General features: G+C 39.1%; 2 protein-coding genes and 2 long non-coding RNA genes across 4 annotated transcripts; 3 read left to right on the top strand and 1 right to left on the bottom strand.

The window, feature by feature from the left end:
- Window positions 1-115: 115 nt before the first annotated feature.
- On the top strand, window positions 116-3,612 carry LOC126726877 (uncharacterized). Its single transcript, XR_007656089.1, has 2 exons — window positions 116-543; window positions 3,349-3,612. It is a non-coding gene; the product is annotated as an uncharacterized LOC126726877 (long non-coding RNA).
- A 330-nt stretch (window positions 3,613-3,942) lies between these two features.
- On the bottom strand, window positions 3,943-8,610 carry LOC126726876 (uncharacterized). Its single transcript, XR_007656088.1, has 3 exons — window positions 8,257-8,610; window positions 4,982-7,358; window positions 3,943-4,379 (listed from the first exon to the last, which is right to left on the bottom strand). It is a non-coding gene; the product is annotated as an uncharacterized LOC126726876 (long non-coding RNA).
- Window positions 8,611-11,127: 2,517 nt separating this feature from the next.
- On the top strand, window positions 11,128-12,291 carry LOC126728627 (uncharacterized). The gene has a single exon (XM_050434422.1). The coding sequence runs from the start codon at window positions 11,128-11,130 to the stop codon at window positions 12,289-12,291; it is 1,164 nt and encodes a 387-aa protein (XP_050290379.1).
- Window positions 12,292-12,444: 153 nt separating this feature from the next.
- On the top strand, window positions 12,445-13,521 carry LOC126728626 (uncharacterized). The gene is made up of 2 exons (XM_050434421.1): window positions 12,445-12,966; window positions 13,126-13,521. The coding sequence occupies exons 1-2, from the start codon at window positions 12,445-12,447 to the stop codon at window positions 13,519-13,521; spliced, it is 918 nt and encodes a 305-aa protein (XP_050290378.1).
- Window positions 13,522-18,750: the final 5,229 nt, after the last annotated feature.

Genomic DNA, 18,750 nt, shown 5'->3' with positions numbered 1-18,750 from the left:
GCATTCCAGTAGCAATTTCGATTATTTATAAGACGAGGTCTCTTTATTAAGGAAATTTTGAATTGAAATTATTTCTGCCATTATCTTTATACGGCCTCTTTTCATTATTCCAAAATTAGATTTGAAAAGAAAAGGGACTCCCTGCGATCCAAAGAAGAGGTTTCAAGTATATCTCAATCAAAAAAAATAAATATTTAGCATTTTTTTTAATCCTACCAACCTTTTCAGTTTTCAAGATTGTAACGACACCCCTCATTCCCTCAGTGACAGTGAGACCAAAACCTCAAGTCTCAAATGGTCATGTGTGTGTGAACCCAAATCACTAAACATTGAAAACCCACCCCCTAAAATTGGCAACCCCAATTGGCTTAATGGTTCCTGTTGAAAGCAGATCAGCAATCCTAATTGGCTGTTAGTTTCCACTGTAAAGCTCTGCTTGTGTTGAGATGTGAAATTGAAGGTTGGTCCGCTGTGAAACAGGTAACCACCACGAATTAAGAGTTTCTGAAGTTCCTTGCTGAAAGCTCATCATACGCAACTCAGGTAATGCCTTGAACTTATCCTTAACTAACAGCAATTTGTGGTTTGCTTATGGAAGCAACTTTTGTAAGTTTAATTAGTAGACATGAAGTAGAAATTAAACTTTTAATTGACAGATGTTGTATGCTATTTACTTGTTTTTTGGGTGAGGGGGTTGGCAATTAACTTGATCTTTGTGACCAACGTATTGAAATTCCATCTGTTTTGAGCATGACCAGAAATTTTTTTATTGAAAAAGATAAATTCTTATGTTGCCTTTTAAATTATGATGTTGATTAAGTGCTATGTTGGAGACTTACTGATCAGCAATAGTTTTGATCAATGATAATGATGCTGTTATGACTGCCAAAGTATGTGAACCCATCTATGAAAGCAGCAATATTTCAACCATGTTGATATTATATATGATGGATTTACTCTCTAGGATCAGATCTTATTTGTTTTCTAAGCTTTGTGATGACCCCATGTTCAAAAAAGGCAAAGGTTTTGTGTCCAGCGATAGGATTTTTTCCCTTCAAATTCTGAAGTCGCAGAAGTGGCATTAAACTAGGAATCCCTTGGTTCTCAGTATGCTCATGATTACATTGTAATGCAAGATTAGATTATTGAAAATGCAACTTCATTTCCTTCTCATCTGTATCTAGATATATTCATGCATTATGTGGACCATTGTGCATAATATGATCAATTTGCATAATTAGAGGCTGTTAATATTGCATAGTGTCTTCATGCATTTGATTGTTTTCATAATGATCCAAGGTTTTCTTAATATTGTTGGCTCTCTAATGATATTGTTGACTCTCTAATAATTGAATTGAATGTTTCTTTTTATTAATGCTTGGAATAGTTGGGACCATTTGTGGTTACTACAGTAGATAGCTTCTTTGAGTTTGGAATAATTGTGACCATTCAGCTTTTTTTTTTACTAAATTTCGTTGGGAATTAATATAGAGTTTAGCATCATTTTTGTTTTTCTTAATGATAGGCCAAGAATGTATTGACCCCTTGTGATGAATTAACAAATTAATTAGTCAAGTTAATTAATTAATTCAATTAACATGCAATATGCATGGTAGCACAAACAAATCACCAAATAATTAAATGCAACGGAAATTAAATTGACATGGTGAAATTAAGGTTACCACTCCCGAGAATTCACTATTATCATAACAAACAGTTACAAGTAAAGAAATCTCAGTACTTTATATCAACCTATAGTTAATATTGTTGGCTCTCTAATAATTGAATTGAATGTTTCTTTTTGTTAATGCTTGGAATGGTTAGGACCATTTGTAGTTACTATAGTAGATAGCTTCTTTGAGTTTGGAATAATTGTGACCATTCAGTTTTTTTGTTACTAAATTTCATTGGGAATTAATATAGAGTTTAGCATCATTTTTGTTTTTCTTAATGATAGGCTAAGAATGTATTGACCACTTGTGATGAATTAACAAATGAATTAGCCAAGTTAATTAATTAATTAAATTAATATGCAATACGCATGGTAGCACAAACAAATCACCAAATAACTAAATGTAGCGGAAATTAAATTGACACGGTGAAATTAAGGTTACCACTCCTGAGAATTCACTATTATCACAACAAGCAATTACAAGTAAAGGAATCCCAGTACCTTATACCAACCTACAGTTGATATTGTTAGCTCTCTAATAATTGAATTGAATGTTTCTTTTTTGTTAATGCTTGGAATAGTTGGGACCATTTGTGGTTGCTACAGTAGATAGCTTTTTTGAGTTTGGAATAATTATGACCATTCAGTTTTTTTTGTTACTAAATTTCGTTGGGAATTAATATAGAGTTTAGCATTATTTTTGTTTTTTTTAATGATAAACCAAGAATGTATTGACCCCTTGTGATGAATTAACAAATTAATTAGCCAAGTTAATTAATTAATTCAATTAACATGTAATATGCGTGGTAGCACAAACACATTCTATATGTAAAGGAATCATATATGTTCCTAGAATTAGTTATAAGTATAGGAATCATAGTACTTTATACCAACCTACAGTTGAACCCTTACCCCAATACCCAATTGGACTTGTTTTGTAGTGACAATCTCTCCTTATAATGCATAGCTCCCAGTACGTGATTAACCAATTCGATGAGCAGATCCCAGTACGCGGTTTACTCACCAACTTGAGAAAGATGTTGGCTGCAAAGTTTTTTAGTTCATCACAAGATGAAGATCACAAAACTCCTTGTTACAAAATCCTTCGGTGTACAAACACAGCAGCTTCTTCAAGAGAAAGATGAACTAGAACAAATTCTGTCTTTGGTCACAATTTACATGAACACAACTTTGCTTCACATTTGTGCAACCTTTGACGGCTCTTAAAACAATCTTTATATATGTTTAGGGTTGTGAGAAAAGAAAGCCCAAACATGTATTCACATATTGAAGTGAAATCAGTTCTGAAAAACTGATTTTCATAAACCTCGATAGATAGCTTATCTGTTGAGCTAGTTGTCGAGCATCGGGTTTCAGCAGCTTTTTAAATCTCAATAGATACTAGCTGTCGAACTTTAAAATCTAGCATTTCTTTACTTGTTTCTTGGACAGACTTGCATGGCTTTAACACTTAATCTTGAAACCTTGTTCCTTGAAGTATTAAACACATTCTAGATCTACTCAATTACAAGTAAAGTGCGTTTTTTTAAAGGATTAGTCAATTCTATATTGACATATGTTCCTAACATGATTCACATATGTCCTAACATTTAAGGTTGAGTTTTATGTTGTTCTTAGCTAAAATCTTTTTTATGTTGTCTTAATTTTATGTTCAGATTGAATGAAGTGCAAGTGAGCAAAGTATGTGTAGGTGCAATGAAGATAATCAAATTCAGCTCTAGAGAATTAAGTGGCATTGTGGCAGCAACCAAATTTTGGAAAATGCTGTATAAATTGGGATTGCTTCATGTAATAGGATTTATGTACAATTAATTGACATGAGTATGTAAGGAAATGATGGGTACTGGCTTGTAAAATTTCACAGTATAGGAATTATCTATGACTTTATATTTAGTGAAATTCATGTATCAATATGTGCTTTTGTTTGTGTGTAATATAAGCAAATGTCCCTTTGTACATATACAAAAATGCATATGTTTATTCACTTAAAATGACCAATTATTTCTATACTTAGAATGAAAATTAGTATAATAATTCTTACAGTGGTACAACAACTATTTCATAAGATATACCTTGGATTACATTGTTCAGAATCTTGAAAGGTAGTAATTCAATCCAGAATTCATATTTAAGAACATTTAATAATTCCCTAGATTTCTTTGTTCAAGACAACGTTATAATTCGTATTCATTCATAACATTGCATACTTAAAATGGATGGTATCTATGATTAACCATACAACCATCACAAAACAATAAGTTATTGCCACTACATTAAAAATTTTAAATATTCGTATGGCATTGCATACACAAAATGGGTAGTATCCATGATTAATCATACAACCATAAAAAAAAAAAAAAAAAAAAAAAAAAAAAAGAAAAAAAAAAAAGAAGAAGAAGTTATTTCCACTACATTACAAATTTGTATGGCATTGCATACACAAAATGGATAGTATTTAGGTCATCTTATCCCCCACTACTATGTTCTAAAATACTACTAGAACCTAGATCTACATCCCTGACTTGCTGCAACCATTGTCTCTAGTGACACTCCAGCGTTGCCTCTAGCCTGTGGTTGTGGTTGTAATCTTCAAGCTTCTTTATCTTTCCCATCATACTTGAATGGATTATTCTTAAATTTCCCACCATAATGAAGACATATGGTGAATTGAAAGTCTTCATCCATCCTACAACAAACAAAGTGTAAAAAGAAAGAAATATCATGAATACAAAGGAAAAATTATTGGAGGAAGTATTTATCTATTACAAACTTCAAGTGTAACATCTATAGTTATTATAGCCAATAAGAATACAACAGACCTATCTCTATATACCCTGGTTTATAGAAGGATGTGATAACATGTATAATATAATATTCTGAACCGTGTATGTGTATATAACAAAAATTACAGGTATATATTAATATTCCTAACAAGCTTTTGATGAATTCAAGTAAATTTGTTTCGGTGATTTTGAGCCAATAATTCCTTGTGATATCATTAAAGAAATCAATGGACTAAGTTACATAGTGGTTACCATGTGCAAATACTATACAGCAAACCAAACAAAATTATTATAGTCACTTAAATATAGCATATGGTCCCTCAATGTCTGATGGAGTCTTCAATAATAAACACTAGGGACCACTAAATCAAATTTCACCAATTTCTAAACATAAACTCTTGTCCTTTTCAGTAGCATAACACCCCCAATAAACCCATACACTCTGAAATATGCTCTGTATATATACATTCCAATAAAGCTATAAAGTAAAACCAACAAATTTTACCTTATAAGTTAGTACGCTTTGATTTCAATAGCAACTTCATGGCGGAGTTCTAAACTCTATTTCATCTCCTCAATGTCAGCAAAGGGAGGCTAATTAGCTTGGATCTTTGGCCGGTTTGGACTAGTTGATTCTGGTCACCGATTGGGTTGTTATAGTGGGTTGAGGGGCTTGGGCATTAGGGTTTCATGAATGAAGAATTAGTGATACACAAATGGAGAGTGAGGGTTAACTGAGAGAGTGAGGGGGGTAATTTTGGGCTTTTAAAAAATGATACCCACGTGCACTATAATTATTTGCCACGTATTCATATTTTTTTAAATAAAATAATTTTAATCCAAGTTAGATATCACATCAACACTCTGTCAGGCCACATAAGACATAAGTTAACAGAAATAGACGGAGGGATGAAAATCATTACGTTTGGAAAAGTTTAGGGATGAAAATAAAACTTTTGAAATTTTAAGGATGAAAAACGAGCTTTTGTAATAGTTTAGGGATGAAAATGATATTTTACCTTAGTTTAAATGTTAAGGTCACATGATGATCTTTTCATAACATATTTTATGTTTTGTTTTTAGATGTATTATGATACATTTAAACAAGATTGACATCATCAACCATGTCATCATGAAAGAAAATTCATCTAAAGAGGACATCCAGATTGTTTCAAACTTTCAATTGATGGTTATTGTCACGCCCCAAATCCGATACCCGGATTTGTGACCATGACCGGCATGCTAATATCAAGCCTAAACCTGATATTAACAAGAACCAACTTAACTTTTTGAAAACTTTTACAAAAGCTTTCCTCTTTCTTTAAATCCTTGTTTCTTTACTTAAATTATATAACCTTTCACTTGACATTTAGAGCATCTACACTGTACTCGAAATATAACATAATCTACCAATCATTTAATTTCCACACTTTCACATAATACATCTCTTAATACTTTAAGGTATACAACTTTCCTTAGATCCTAAAATACACAATACTACAAAGCTAAACATCAAATTGCTAAATTAGAATCTATAGATATAAAACTAAAACCAGCTCCTTCCAAAACTCGACTAATGCTCTCTTTGCTCCAAAATAAAACCTGCTAACTGAAAGAGTGGAAGGAGTGAGCTACACAGCTCAGTAAAGGTAAGATATATGAGAATTTAATAAGGATGCATGTAAATCAAATCATTTCATTCTATGAATATTCGAACAGGAGAACATCTTTTCATGCATAGTATTTTATACTATTCATAATAATAGCTTATACGCTCTTCATAGAAAATAATTGTTCTCCTTTTTCTTATCAGTTTAATATTATCAAAACCTTTCGGATTAAACTTCTTTCATTTCCTACAAAGTCACCATATATATATATTCTCATTACAAAATAATTATTTTAACTTAAATCAGATAATCGGCAACTTTGTATTAAACTAGAAACATCTTGACTAATAAGAAAACTTTTCTTTATAAACTTCTTCTCATAGAATACTATAACTTTCATGGTCATAAAACTTAACGTTTCATAAAAACAGATATCTAATAACTTTTAAACATAAACTTGTACTTTCATCAGAAACTTTATCTTTATAGCACAACAGAACTTTAAAAACTTTTATCTTTAACGAACAGCTTTCTTTTCATTAGAATTATTTTCATGAGAGCTTTTAACTTTTCACAATGCATTTAACAAAATCATTCTCTCATGATTAATAACATAATATAGCTGTTCATAAATAACTTATTGGTTAGCCCATATCTGATAAGTCTGTACTTATTTGGGAGGCTTCTAGCACTACGGTGCTAGGCATCCAATATTCTCCACAATGCCAGGTATTCCCGGGATTACATCATAATACATATCTTCCAACCATTGGGGGTAGGTTGGCTTCCCCCACAAGTTGGCCATAACCAACAAGGGGCAGGTACAGCAGAGCTAGTCCCACTTATAATGGCCAATCATATAACGTTTTCCATGGAAAGTTAGTAATTAACCCTTACTAGTAGAGTTCAGATCACCAGAGGACATAACCCGAAAACATTTCGTACTTTACATTATACTGAAATTTCTTATTTTGCATAACATCTCATAATAATAGCATTTCCATTATTTTCATTAAACATCATGTTTGTGGAAATTAGTAATGGCATCAATATGCTTAAATCATATACATAAGTTTTTCGAAAGCTCACGAACATATCTTTGTCAGAATAATGATTACATGCCATATCTCTAATCAAAAAAATTTTAATGCATAATATACTTTAAAATAACCTCATGACTTACCAAATGCTCATATAACTTATCTCTTACCTGAAAGCAGAGGAACCGAGAGCCTAAAGTTGAAAGAGCTTAGACTTGGATACTGGTAACACCTAAACCAAATATCAAGCTTATTACTATCCATAATTTCCTTATCATAGACTTACATTCATCCCAAAACCTATCTCTTAGAATCAAGGAAATCCTAATCCCACCTCAATGAGGTTCCCACAAATACAAAGTACATTCATCAGATAACATGATGTACTAAATCATAGAGAAACCAATTCATAAAATTTATATATTATTCTAACATACCAAAGGATTAGCATATTAAATTATAGCTCAAAAAATTTACCCTAACTTGAGAATTAAATCCACGAAGTTAGGTGTAGCGTATGTTGTTCACTGCTCATTTCAGCAGCATATGCTCCATTTGTAAAATACAAATGGGCTGTCCAAACACATCCAATTATCATGAAATTTTACATAACTACTCCCCTGTATGTCCATTATAAACCATAAAAATTTCGGAGTCAAAGAATAAACCTATAATTTACTAAAAATCACACAAGACAGCATACTCAAATCTGTCCTGACATAATTTCATGCAACTTGGAAATTAAACCATTATTTTTATATTCATCCAAATTCTGTGAGACACTTCCATAACAAAAATGTGTGTCCTAGAGTTCACAAAAACTACTCCTAGAATCCTAATTCACAGAATATGATTTAATACATATTTTTCTTGTTGTAAACCTCAAATCTGTCACAGAGACAGCTTCAGTACATATTCTTACAAAATCATCATAAAAATAGCAATAGGCCTTAATTTCATTTGGGTATTTTTATATCTATAGTATACATATTAAAATATGTTAATAAGCATTCAATTGATCAAAATATCATCAAACTTTCAATCACTAACACAGAATCATAGTTCAGCCTCTAAAATTAGGATAGAGGATAAAGAAGTAAAAATAAATAAATGAAGTTTTGATTACTTACCCCCAACAATTTGAAGCTGAAATTTTAGTGTTAACTCTTTAATTTCTTCTTTAGAGAGAGATATTTTGCTTTGGTGAGAGAGGGAGGGCTGCCATGTAAGAAGGGGAGAAGAAAGAAACAAAGAACAAGGAAAAGAATAGGGAAAGAGGGGCTGGAATTTTGATCTGATGTAGCCAAGAAAATAAGGCAAGGAGGAGACTTTTGGGGCAGCAAAAGAGATAAGAGATGTGGAAAATTTGGGGTGGATACGTGTAGAGCTTAGGAAAAATCTCACCACCCACTTTTCCGATTTTCTTGCATTCACACTCACACCTTTCTACAAAAATGATTTCTTGCATTCACACTCACACTTTTCTACAAAAATAATATCACTTTGCATGCACATACATACATACATACATACATACATATATATATATATATATATATATATATATATATCCTTACCTTTATAAAGTTATATCCATCACATTAAAAGAGGATATATGTTCTAATTACTTTGAGAGAGTATGAAGAAGAAATAGGATGGAGTCTTGTCTTTCTTTCAAAGTGTGGACCCATGGGTTTGACAAAAGGAACTTAAGAGAGTTCCTAGCACTTTCCTTAAGAGAAAAGAGTGTAAAGTTAGAGGTGAGAATTCTAATTTTGCATGTACCGGTGGAAATGGAGAGGCTTCTTGGATGTTTGTCTTGACAAAAGTCAGGGAAGAAGTGAGGTGGAGCTTGGTGATTGCATGGCCAACCAAGTCTTGGTCTTTGGGTTGTCAACATGCATGAAACTTTGGCATTATGTGTTAAATTCTCATTGGTTGCATGTGGGTGAAATTTCTACTATATTATCTCATGCATCATGCTTAATTAAAATACCAACTATGTATGTAATAACTTAACCCACTTAATATATTTTTGTACATGCTAAGTATATATTTATAATACAAATAGTCATTTCAATTATTTATAATCTTTAAAATTCTTATTCAATGACATTATAAAATAATATGTTTATTAAATACTCTTATATTAATTTTTGTAAGTAAGTGGCTTAAAATATTAATAGTACTTAACCACTTAAACACATAGTTTAATTATAAAAATTGGGTCGGGGTGTTACAGTTATGATTTTTTATTCTTGGGTTTTGTTTATTATCAAAAGGTAGTATAACCTATGGTGGTGTATTAGAGGAGTGACAATAATTGTTGGATTTTTTTTACCTCTATCTTTAAGTCACAATTCTTTAATTCTTTTTATTATATATATATATATATTTTTTACTTTTATTTTCTTAGAAGAATTTTTTCATTAAAAGAAACAACATTAACAATTTTTTTCCCAATAAGAACATAACTCTATTTCCATTGTCATTTTTCTTTCTAATTTAAATCTCTCCTTTTAGATTGATAACAAATCTATAATTAATTGGAAAATATCTTAAATCTCTCCTTTTAGATTGATAACAAATCTATAATTAATTGGAAAATATCTTATTTAAAAAATATAAAGAAATTATAAATGAATTGAATATCTTTGATGCAACCTATGAGAATCTTGGTGAGTGGTTAATATATTTTGGATCTCATTATTATTATTATTATTTTTTGAGTGACTAGGTTCTCAGCCGGATCTCATTATTAGTATATAGAAAATTTGTAAGAATAAAAACTGTTTGCTTTGTGTTGTTGTTGTTGTTATTATTATTATTATTATTGAATAGACACCACAATTTTTTTTAGTTATTTTAAAATTTTTATTAAAAGAAATCGTGCAACACACTTGCTAATAGTTAGTATAGATAAAATTAGATCACAATGTTGAGTATATAATTTTATAATTCTCGAGAATTTTATAAAATAACAATCCTGTCGAATTTTAGGGTTGATTTTTTACGAGGCATGGGAGATTAATATTGCTATTTTAAACGATACTTTATTGTAGAGGCAAAGGCCCAAGATCATACAATGGGCCTTGGGTCCCGTATGGGAAATTCGACCACGTCCGAGGAGAAGACGTGGGTGCCAAAAGGGCTCCTGGCCCAATTCTTGTGGGCCTGAAGATATTTAAAAGGCGGTCCGAGGAGAAATGTCTTCTCGAACGTACCAAATATGGCTCAAACATGCACTCTGCCTGCTAGAAGGACCCACCCCAACGAGTGTTAGTAAAAAGGATGAGTCCCACAAGCCTGTAAGAAGGAAGAAAGCGTAGGATGCTAAGGGTGAGGCTGCAGCTGCCACATTAAATGCATAGCAGCTACTTTTCTGGCCGCATTAATGTGGAGAGGACTTGTGAACAATGTTGTCTTGGCTATGGGGGGGATGTCCGATGGGACAGGTACTCAAGTGAAGGTCTAGATGATCAACAAGTGTAAGGCCCTGGTGACTTCAAAAGGACTATATAAGAAAGGCGAGTCCCCATGAAGAGGGGGACGAAAAAAAGAAGGAACTTAAGAACAGAAGAATAGTGCTAGAACCATAGCTTTCGAGCAGGGACCGATATACATCCTCCACGTCTCATCGGCCTGAATATCTAATGGACATGAAGGGGATATTCTTACTTTCAATTGTTGCATGGCCCAATTTTAGCTAGTATACACTTCGTTAAGGCCTAGTTTGTAGCCCACTCTTTATAAATTCATTGTATCGGGCTCCTTGGGCTAAAACCCCATACCTATTGGGCCTGGGCCCTGAATCGTGACCCCACAATTGGCGCCGTCTGTGGGGAGAACTTGTGCCTCAGCAAGTGAGACCGTTAGAGATGGAAGGATCAGGTCTGCGCCAAACAGGACACGTAGACTCCTAACGACAGGACAACTTTTTGAACCTCGAACGGGAAAGAGATCAAGACAAGCGACGAGAGGGTAGCGTAAATACCTCCCACATGAGCAGAAGTCGCTCGAAAGGGAAAGGCCACGCATCCCAAAAATGGGACGATAACAGGGCTCTACAGCAAGAAATCAACGACTTGAAGAAGAAGTTGCACCGAGTGCAGCGAAGGCGTCCTTCCCCCAGTCCGAACACCAGTGATGAGGAGGACAATGAGTACAGGCGAAGATCGAGAACCCTGCAAAGTGAAACCCCCTCTTATGAGGAAGAGCGACCTCACAAACGCGGCCACAAAAGCCCGTCTTACAAGGGCCTAGCAAACGACGCCATGAGTAAGGCCTTGGACTGCATCTCTCAGTCACCTTTCACGAGCAGGATAGAGGGGGTTGAGCTTCCTTGGCGGTTCCACCAACCCATTTTTGCCATATATAATGGTTGGACGGACCCTGTAGAGCACGTAAGCCAGTTTATCCAGAGGATGGCCGTCCATTCCAGGGATGAGGCATTGATGTGCAAAGTGTTTCCATCCAGTTTGGGACTCATGGCGATGAGATGGTTTGACAGCCTCAAGCCAAACTCCATAAATTCCTTTAAACAGCTAACACAGGCTTTCGGTTCTTGCTTTATAACGAGCAGCAGGGTTCCTTGGCCTTTAGATTCCCTCCTGTCCTTGTCCATGCGAGAAGGAGAGACCCTGAAGGCCTACTCGAACAAGTATTGGGAGATGTATAACGAGATAGAGGGAAATTACAATGACGTCGCCATTAGCACATTCAAGAGGGACCTACCAACAGAGCATGGTTTAAGAAAGTCCCTGACTGGGAAACCGGTCACCAGCATGCGCCAACTCATGGACCGAATCGACAAATACAAGAGAGTCAAAGAGGACCAACAGACGGGAAAGGGCAAAGCGAAGGTTGTCCCTCAGGAGAGGAGGGACTTTAGGTCAGACTGCTTTAACAACAATAACCAGCCGAGAAAGGATTACTTGGAGCAGTCTGGATCCATCGGGGCACAGGCAATCCATGCTGTGTTCCGGGAACCATTACATAAGATCCTAGAAAAAGTGAAGAACGAACCGTTCTTTCAATGGCCAAGTAGGATGGCAGGCGACCCTGCGAAACGTAACCAAAACCTATATTGTGAATATCACCAAGAACCAGGCCACACCACCAATGACTGCAGAAATCTGAAAAACCACTTGGATTGGCTGGTCTGAGAAGGAAAGCTGAGACACCTCTTGCATCATCCTGTTGGACGACAGGAGTAGACGAGCGTCGAGGCAAGGCCAAGCACATTGAGACCGCCCATTGGCATGATAAATGTCATTCTTGCTACTCCAAGAAGAACCGGCTCCCATCCTTTCAGAGTGATGTCGGTGGCCCGACACCCCGTTGAAGCTGATGACTGGGAGTGTAAGAGGGTTAAAGGGATGGCCTCACCTATACTCGGATTCTCGGATAAGGATAAAGTTGGAACCATCCAGCCCCACAACGATGCTTTAGTCGTCACACTCAGGATTGGGGGATATGACGTGAGGAGGGTGCTAGTCGATCAGGGCAGTGCCGTGGAGGTAATGTACCACGACTTGTATAAGGGGCTGAAGCTGCGACCAGAAGACCTGACAGCATATAACCCCCCTTTGGTGAGTTTCGAAGGGAAAACTGTTATTCTGAAAGGCCAGATTAGGCTGCTTATACAAACAGACTCGAACATAGTGGAGGTGGACTTCATAGTGGTGGACGCATATTCACCCTACACCGCCATTGTAGCCAGACCGTGGCTTCATACCCTAGAAGCTGTATCATCAACCTTACACCAAAAGGTGAAGTACCCATCGGAGGGTCAGGTCAAAGAAGTGGTGGGGGACCAAGCCATGGCCCGGCAATGCATGGTGTCTGCCATCTCACAACGACCGAGTACTGAGCCCTCTACCTCTGTCGAGAATGGCTTATAGCAATTAACAACCCCGGCCCTGGCCTCAAGTAATGGAGGACTTTCCGAGGAGGCAAGTTGTGAGGATTTGGAAAATGTTCTTGTGGGCTTTGATTAGGAAAGATTTTTTCAGGTCGGCTCGGAACTGTCGCCCCAAGAGAAGGAAAAGCTGATTGATTTTCTCAGAAAAAATGTGGATGTGTTTGCATGGGATGCCTACGAGGCTTCGGGGGTTGTTCTGAATTTCATTTGCCACCATCTTAATGTTAGTCCGGTCGTGACACCAAAGAAACAACCTCCTCGGCGACTGTCAAAAGAGCATGCGGATGCGATGAGGGAGGAGGTGATGAAATTAAAGAAAGCAGGGGCTATCAAAGAAGTTTTTTACCTCGAGTGGCTGGCCAATACAGTTGTGGTGAAGAAGAAGAGTGGGAAGTGGCGAGTCTGTGTGGACTGCACAGACCTGAATAAGGCTTGCCCGAAGGATCCTTTCCCTATGCCTCAGATAAATTGATTGGTGGATTCGACCATGGGACACCCTCGAATGAGCTTCTTAGACGCCTTTCAAGGATACCATCAAATAACCCTGGCTACCGACGACCAAGAAAAAACGGCTTTTGTCACCACCGTCAGAAACTACCACTATAAGGTAATGCCCTTTAGCTTGAAGAATGCTGGGTCGACCTACCAGAGGATGATGACCAGGATGTTTGAACTACAAATGGGCAAGAGTATTGAAGTCTATATAGACGACATGGTGGTGAAGAGCAAGTTGGTGTCCGATCACGTGAGAGACCTCGGCGATATCTTTGAAATCTTGAGAAATTACAAGCTGCGCCTGAACGTGTCCAAATGTTCATTCAGAGTTGGATCAGGGAAATTCTTGGGTTATATGGTGACCCATAGAGGTATTGAAGTCAGCCCCGACCAGATTAGAGCTATTAACAACATGCAGCCTCCTCGGAACCCCAAAGAAGTCCAAAAGCTCACCGGCATGATTACCGCCTTGAACTGTTTTATCTCTTGCTCGGCGAACATGTGTAGGCCTTTCTTCCTCTTATTAAACAAGTGGAAAGGGTTCGAGTGGACTGAAGAATGCGCCTTAGCCTTCCAGCAGCCTAAGGAGTATCTGTCTCGGCCGCCAATCATGTCCAGTCCTGAAGCCGACGAGGTTCTATTCGCCTACATTGCTGTGGCCCCTCACGCAGTGAGCCTAGTGTTGATCTGGGAGGACAATGGCACACAACGACCTATCTACTACGTGAGCAAGTTGTTGCATGAAGCAGAGATCCATTACCTCCCCCTGGAAAAAGCCGTCCTGGCAATCTACAAGCCACGCAAAAGCTCCCCCACTATTTCCAAGCACACACCGTTGTGGTATTAACCTAACTCCCGCTCAGATCAATACTCTAGAGTGCCGATTACATAGGGAGAATAGCTAAGTGGGGGACCATTCTTGGCGCCTTCAACATTAGGTACATGCCTCGCACCGCTGTGAATGGCCAAGTCCTTGCAGATCTAGTAGCTGAGTTTGCCGAGCCCTCACAAGAAGAAGGGGGGAGGGGCACTGAGCATAGACGAAAAACTGGTCAGTACAGTCTCTCAGCAAGAGCCCACTTGTTGGAAAGCATATGTAGACGGTGCGGCCAATCAAAGGGGCTCTAGGGTGGGGCTCGTTCTGATTTTCCCTGAGGGGATTACCATTGAAAAATCACTAAGACTGGGCTTCTTGACCACAAATAACGAGGCAGAATATGAGGCCCTGTTGGAAGGAATGTCTATGGTCGAGAAACTGAGCGGGAAATCCATAAACGTGTTCTCGGACTTAAGACTTATTGTAGGACAAGTAAATGGGGAATTGGAGGTAAGGGATGAAAGAATGCAGGAGTACCTAGTCCAAGCTAAGCGCTTGCGGGCGCATTTTAACTTGTTCCACCTAATGCATGTATCTAGGAGCGGAAACACCCATGCTGATTCTCTTGCCACACTAGCCACCTCCTTGGCGCAATGCCTACCTCGGGTTATACTCGTGGAAGATCTACACAGACCCTCGGTGGTGAAAGTCGGGATGATGCATGTTTACAGCGTCAGGGTAGGGCCTAGCTGGATGGATCCTTTAATACTGTTTTTAAAGAAGGATACCTTACCCGAAGAGAAGAGCGAGGCTGACAAGATTAGAAGAAAGGCTTCTTAATTTTGGCTGTCCGAGGACTTGAAACTGTATAAGCGCTCATTTTCAGGACCGTACTTGCTATGTGTAGACCCGGATGCCACGGAGCTTATCCTCGAGGAACTGCATGAAGGAATTTGTGGGAGCCATACCGGGGGTAGATCCCTGTCCCATAGAGCCATAACCCAAGGTTATTGGTGGCTGAGCATGCAGAAAGAGGCGCACGAATACGTGAAGAAGTGCGACCAATGCCAGAGGTTCGTCCCAAATATACATCAACCAAGCGGGACCCTTAATCCGCTGTCCAGCCCTTGGCCGTTCGTACAATGGGGCCTGGATATCCTAGGACCATTTCCCAAAGCAGTGGGGAACAAAAGGTTCCTTCTTGTCGGCACTAATTATTTCACAAAATGGGTTGAAGTTGAGCCATTGGCAAACATTAGAGACGTAGATGCCAAGAAGTTTATTTGGAAGAATATCGTCACCAGGTTCGGAGTCCCTCACACCCTAATCTCGGACAACGGTCTCCAATTTGATAGCAATGCTTTCAGAAGGTATTGCAGCGAGTTGGGAATTGTAAATAGTTACTCCACACTGGCTTACCCACAGGGGAATGGGCAGGCCGAAGCCGTCAACAAAGTCATAGTAAATGGGTTGAAGAAGAGGTTAGATGACGCGAAAGGGAGATGGGTAGAAGAATTGCCCCATGTCCTGTGGATGTACCACACCACACCGCGTAGATCCACAGGGGAAACCCCCTTTTCGATGACCTATGGAGCCGAGGCTGTCATCCCTCTAGAAACAAACTTTCCAACGCTGAAGACTAGTACATTCTGTCCTAATGTTAACAACGGGCTATTGTAAAAAAGCTTAGACCTCATCGAGGAAAGAAGGGAAAGAGCAACGGTCCAACTTGCCTACTACCAACATAAACTTAAACAAGGTTATGATGCCAAGGTGAAGTTGAGACCACTAGCACCTGGGGACCTGGTATTAAGAAAAGTCCTGGGCACTACAAGAAATCCCGCGTGGGGAAAACTCGGGCCAAATTGGGAAGGGCCATATCGTATCACCTTGGTGGCCGGCATAGGGGCCTACTTTTTAGAAGATTTGAATGAACATATAGTGCCACGTCCTTGGAATGTAAATAACCTGCAAAAGGTACTATTATTAATGAAAGTTCATATTCAGGGTACTACCCTCTGTGCATTCTTATCTAAGCGTTAGACAGAACCCAAGCTCTGTGTGGCTCCTCGGACCACAGGTTAGGAGGAAATTTACCACTACGCGGTTTTTACCTAAGTGTTAAACAGAATCCAAGTCCTGCGTGGTTCCTCAGACCACAGGGTAGGGGGAAATTAACCACTACGCGGTTTTTACCTAAGTGTTAAATATAACCCAAGTCCTGCGTGGCTACTCAGACTACAGGCTAGGGGGAAATTAACCACTACGCGACTTTTACCTAACTGTTAAACAGAACCCAAGTCCTGCGTGGCTCCTCGGACCACAAGCTAGGGGGAAATTAACTACTACGCAGTTTTTACCTAAGTGTTGAATAGAACCCAAGTCCTGCGTGGCTCCTCGGACCCCAGGTTAGGGAGAAATTAACCACTACGCGATTTTTACCTAAGTGTTAAACAAAACCCAAGTCCTGCGTGGCTCCTCGGACCACAGGCTAGGGGGAAATTAACCACTACGCGGCTTTTACCTAAGTGTTAAACAGAACCCAAGTCCTGCGTGGCTCCTCGGACCCCAGGCTAGAGGGAAATTAACCACTACGCAGTTTTTACCTAAGTGTTAAACAGAACCCAAGTCCTACGTGGCTCCATGGACCACAAGCTGGGGGGAAATTAACCACTACATGATTTTTACCTAAGTGTTAAACAGAACCCAAGTCCTATATGGCTCCTCGAACCACAGGCTGGGGGGAAATTAACTACTACGCGGTTTTTACCTAAGTGTTAAATAGAACCCAAGTCCTGTGTAGCTCCTCGGACCCTAGGTTAGGGGGAAATTAACCACTATGTGGTTTTTACCTAAGTGTTAAACAGAACCCAAGCACTGCGTGGCTCCTCGGACCACATGTTAGGGGGAAATTAACCACTACACCGTTTTTATCTAAGTGTTAAACAGACCCCAAACACTGTGTGGCTCCTCAGACCACAGGCTAGGGGGAAATTAACCACTATGCATTTTTTACTTAAGTGTTAAACAGAACCCAAGTCCTATGCGGCTCCTCAGACCACAGGCTTGAGGGAAACTAATCACCACTTCATTCATTCATACTTAGTCGTATTACTTAAACTACGAGTAATGGTTTATCCTCGAAAATTTAGTAACATGGTCGAAATTCATTCACAATAAAGGCAAAAAAGAAAGCAGTAACGCAAGATGCAATGAAGAAATTATATCATTCATTAGGCTCCGAGATGTATCTTCTTACAAATGTTGGCAAAAACTAAGGAAATGAAAGATAAAAGAAAACAACTACAAGAAAAGTCCCACACTAATGTCCTAGGCTTTATCTTGGGCTGAGCTCTTTGCAGGGACCTCTATCTCGGGATGATCACCTCCTGCCAAGGGCTTGGGCTCGGTCTCCTTGGCTTGCGTTACAACATCCCTTAAGGGCGTCCTTAGGCGATTTGCCCTTGGATGGTAGTTGTACCTCTTCATTCCCCCTTTTTTCTTCAGGGACGATGCGGCCGGGAATGGTGGACAGGGCGGAAAGAGGCTCCTCAGGAGGAACCGAACTCGGATTCTCACGGATATCCTCAGGGAAGAAGATATTCTCAATCTTCTTGAGGTTGGAGTCTACAGGAACTTCCGCTTAGTCCAAAGCTACCCCCCAAGACATGGTTATGTAGTCTTTGCAGACCGCAACCACCTCCTCGATCAGCCTGGCTTCAGTATCCGCAACCCCATGCTCATAAGAGGTTGCCACCGCAGCTCAGCCGCCTCCCTAGCCAGACGAGCCACCTCCTTCGCCTGTAACAGCTGTGCCTTGAGGTCTGAGACCATCTGCTTCTCGGTTGCAAGGTTTATCTCTGATAGATGAAGTTGCTGGCACATATCCTCGGCCTGCTTCGTCGTAGTCCTGAGGCCCGCCTCGGCGTTGTCCCGGGCCTTAAGTGTCTCCTTGATTTCCTTGCCCAAGCGCTTCTTTTCCAGCCTAAGAGCACCCGCAGCCTTTTCCGCGGCAAGGCGGGACTGAACCTCAGTGTTCAGCTCTTCCCGAGAACCCTTAGCCTACTCCTTAGCCCACTCCTCAGCCACAAAGACTTGTTGGGTGACCTGCATAGACGAAATAGAAGAATCACTAAGATGAAAACAATGGGTAAACAAGCATGGAATAAAGAACCTGAATAAGGAAAGGTCTCTATCTTACCATGGCCAGATCTCTCTTCAATGACATGAAGAGATCTGGTTGCCGAGTGGCTCGGAGCCCTTCCATGTCATGAGGTAGAAGGAGGGGCTATTGTAGGGTCTCGGCGAGGTAAGACGCCTGCCCTCTCTAGGACTCCCAAAGGGTTGCGTCCCACGAGATAGGGGCACCGTCTAGCTCCAGGCGCGGGG

This window comes from Quercus robur, chromosome 5, assembly GCF_932294415.1.
Source record: "Quercus robur chromosome 5, dhQueRobu3.1, whole genome shotgun sequence".
Taxonomy (NCBI): domain Eukaryota; kingdom Viridiplantae; phylum Streptophyta; class Magnoliopsida; order Fagales; family Fagaceae; genus Quercus; species Quercus robur.
The sequence above is the reverse complement of the archived record's forward strand: the minus strand, read 5'-3'. Positions and strand labels throughout refer to the sequence as shown.

Coding starts and splice junctions, on each gene's coding strand:
- LOC126728627 (XM_050434422.1), top strand. CDS start 11,128: ATGAGCAGAAGTCGCTCGAAAGGGAAAGGCCACGCATCCCAAAAATGG.
- LOC126728626 (XM_050434421.1), top strand. CDS start 12,445: ATGTCGGTGGCCCGACACCCCGTTGAAGCTGATGACTGGGAGTGTAAG. Junction 12,967..13,125: donor CCATGGCCCGGCAATGCATG/GTGTCTGCCATC, acceptor GGCTTTGATTAG/GAAAGATTTTTTCAGGTCGG.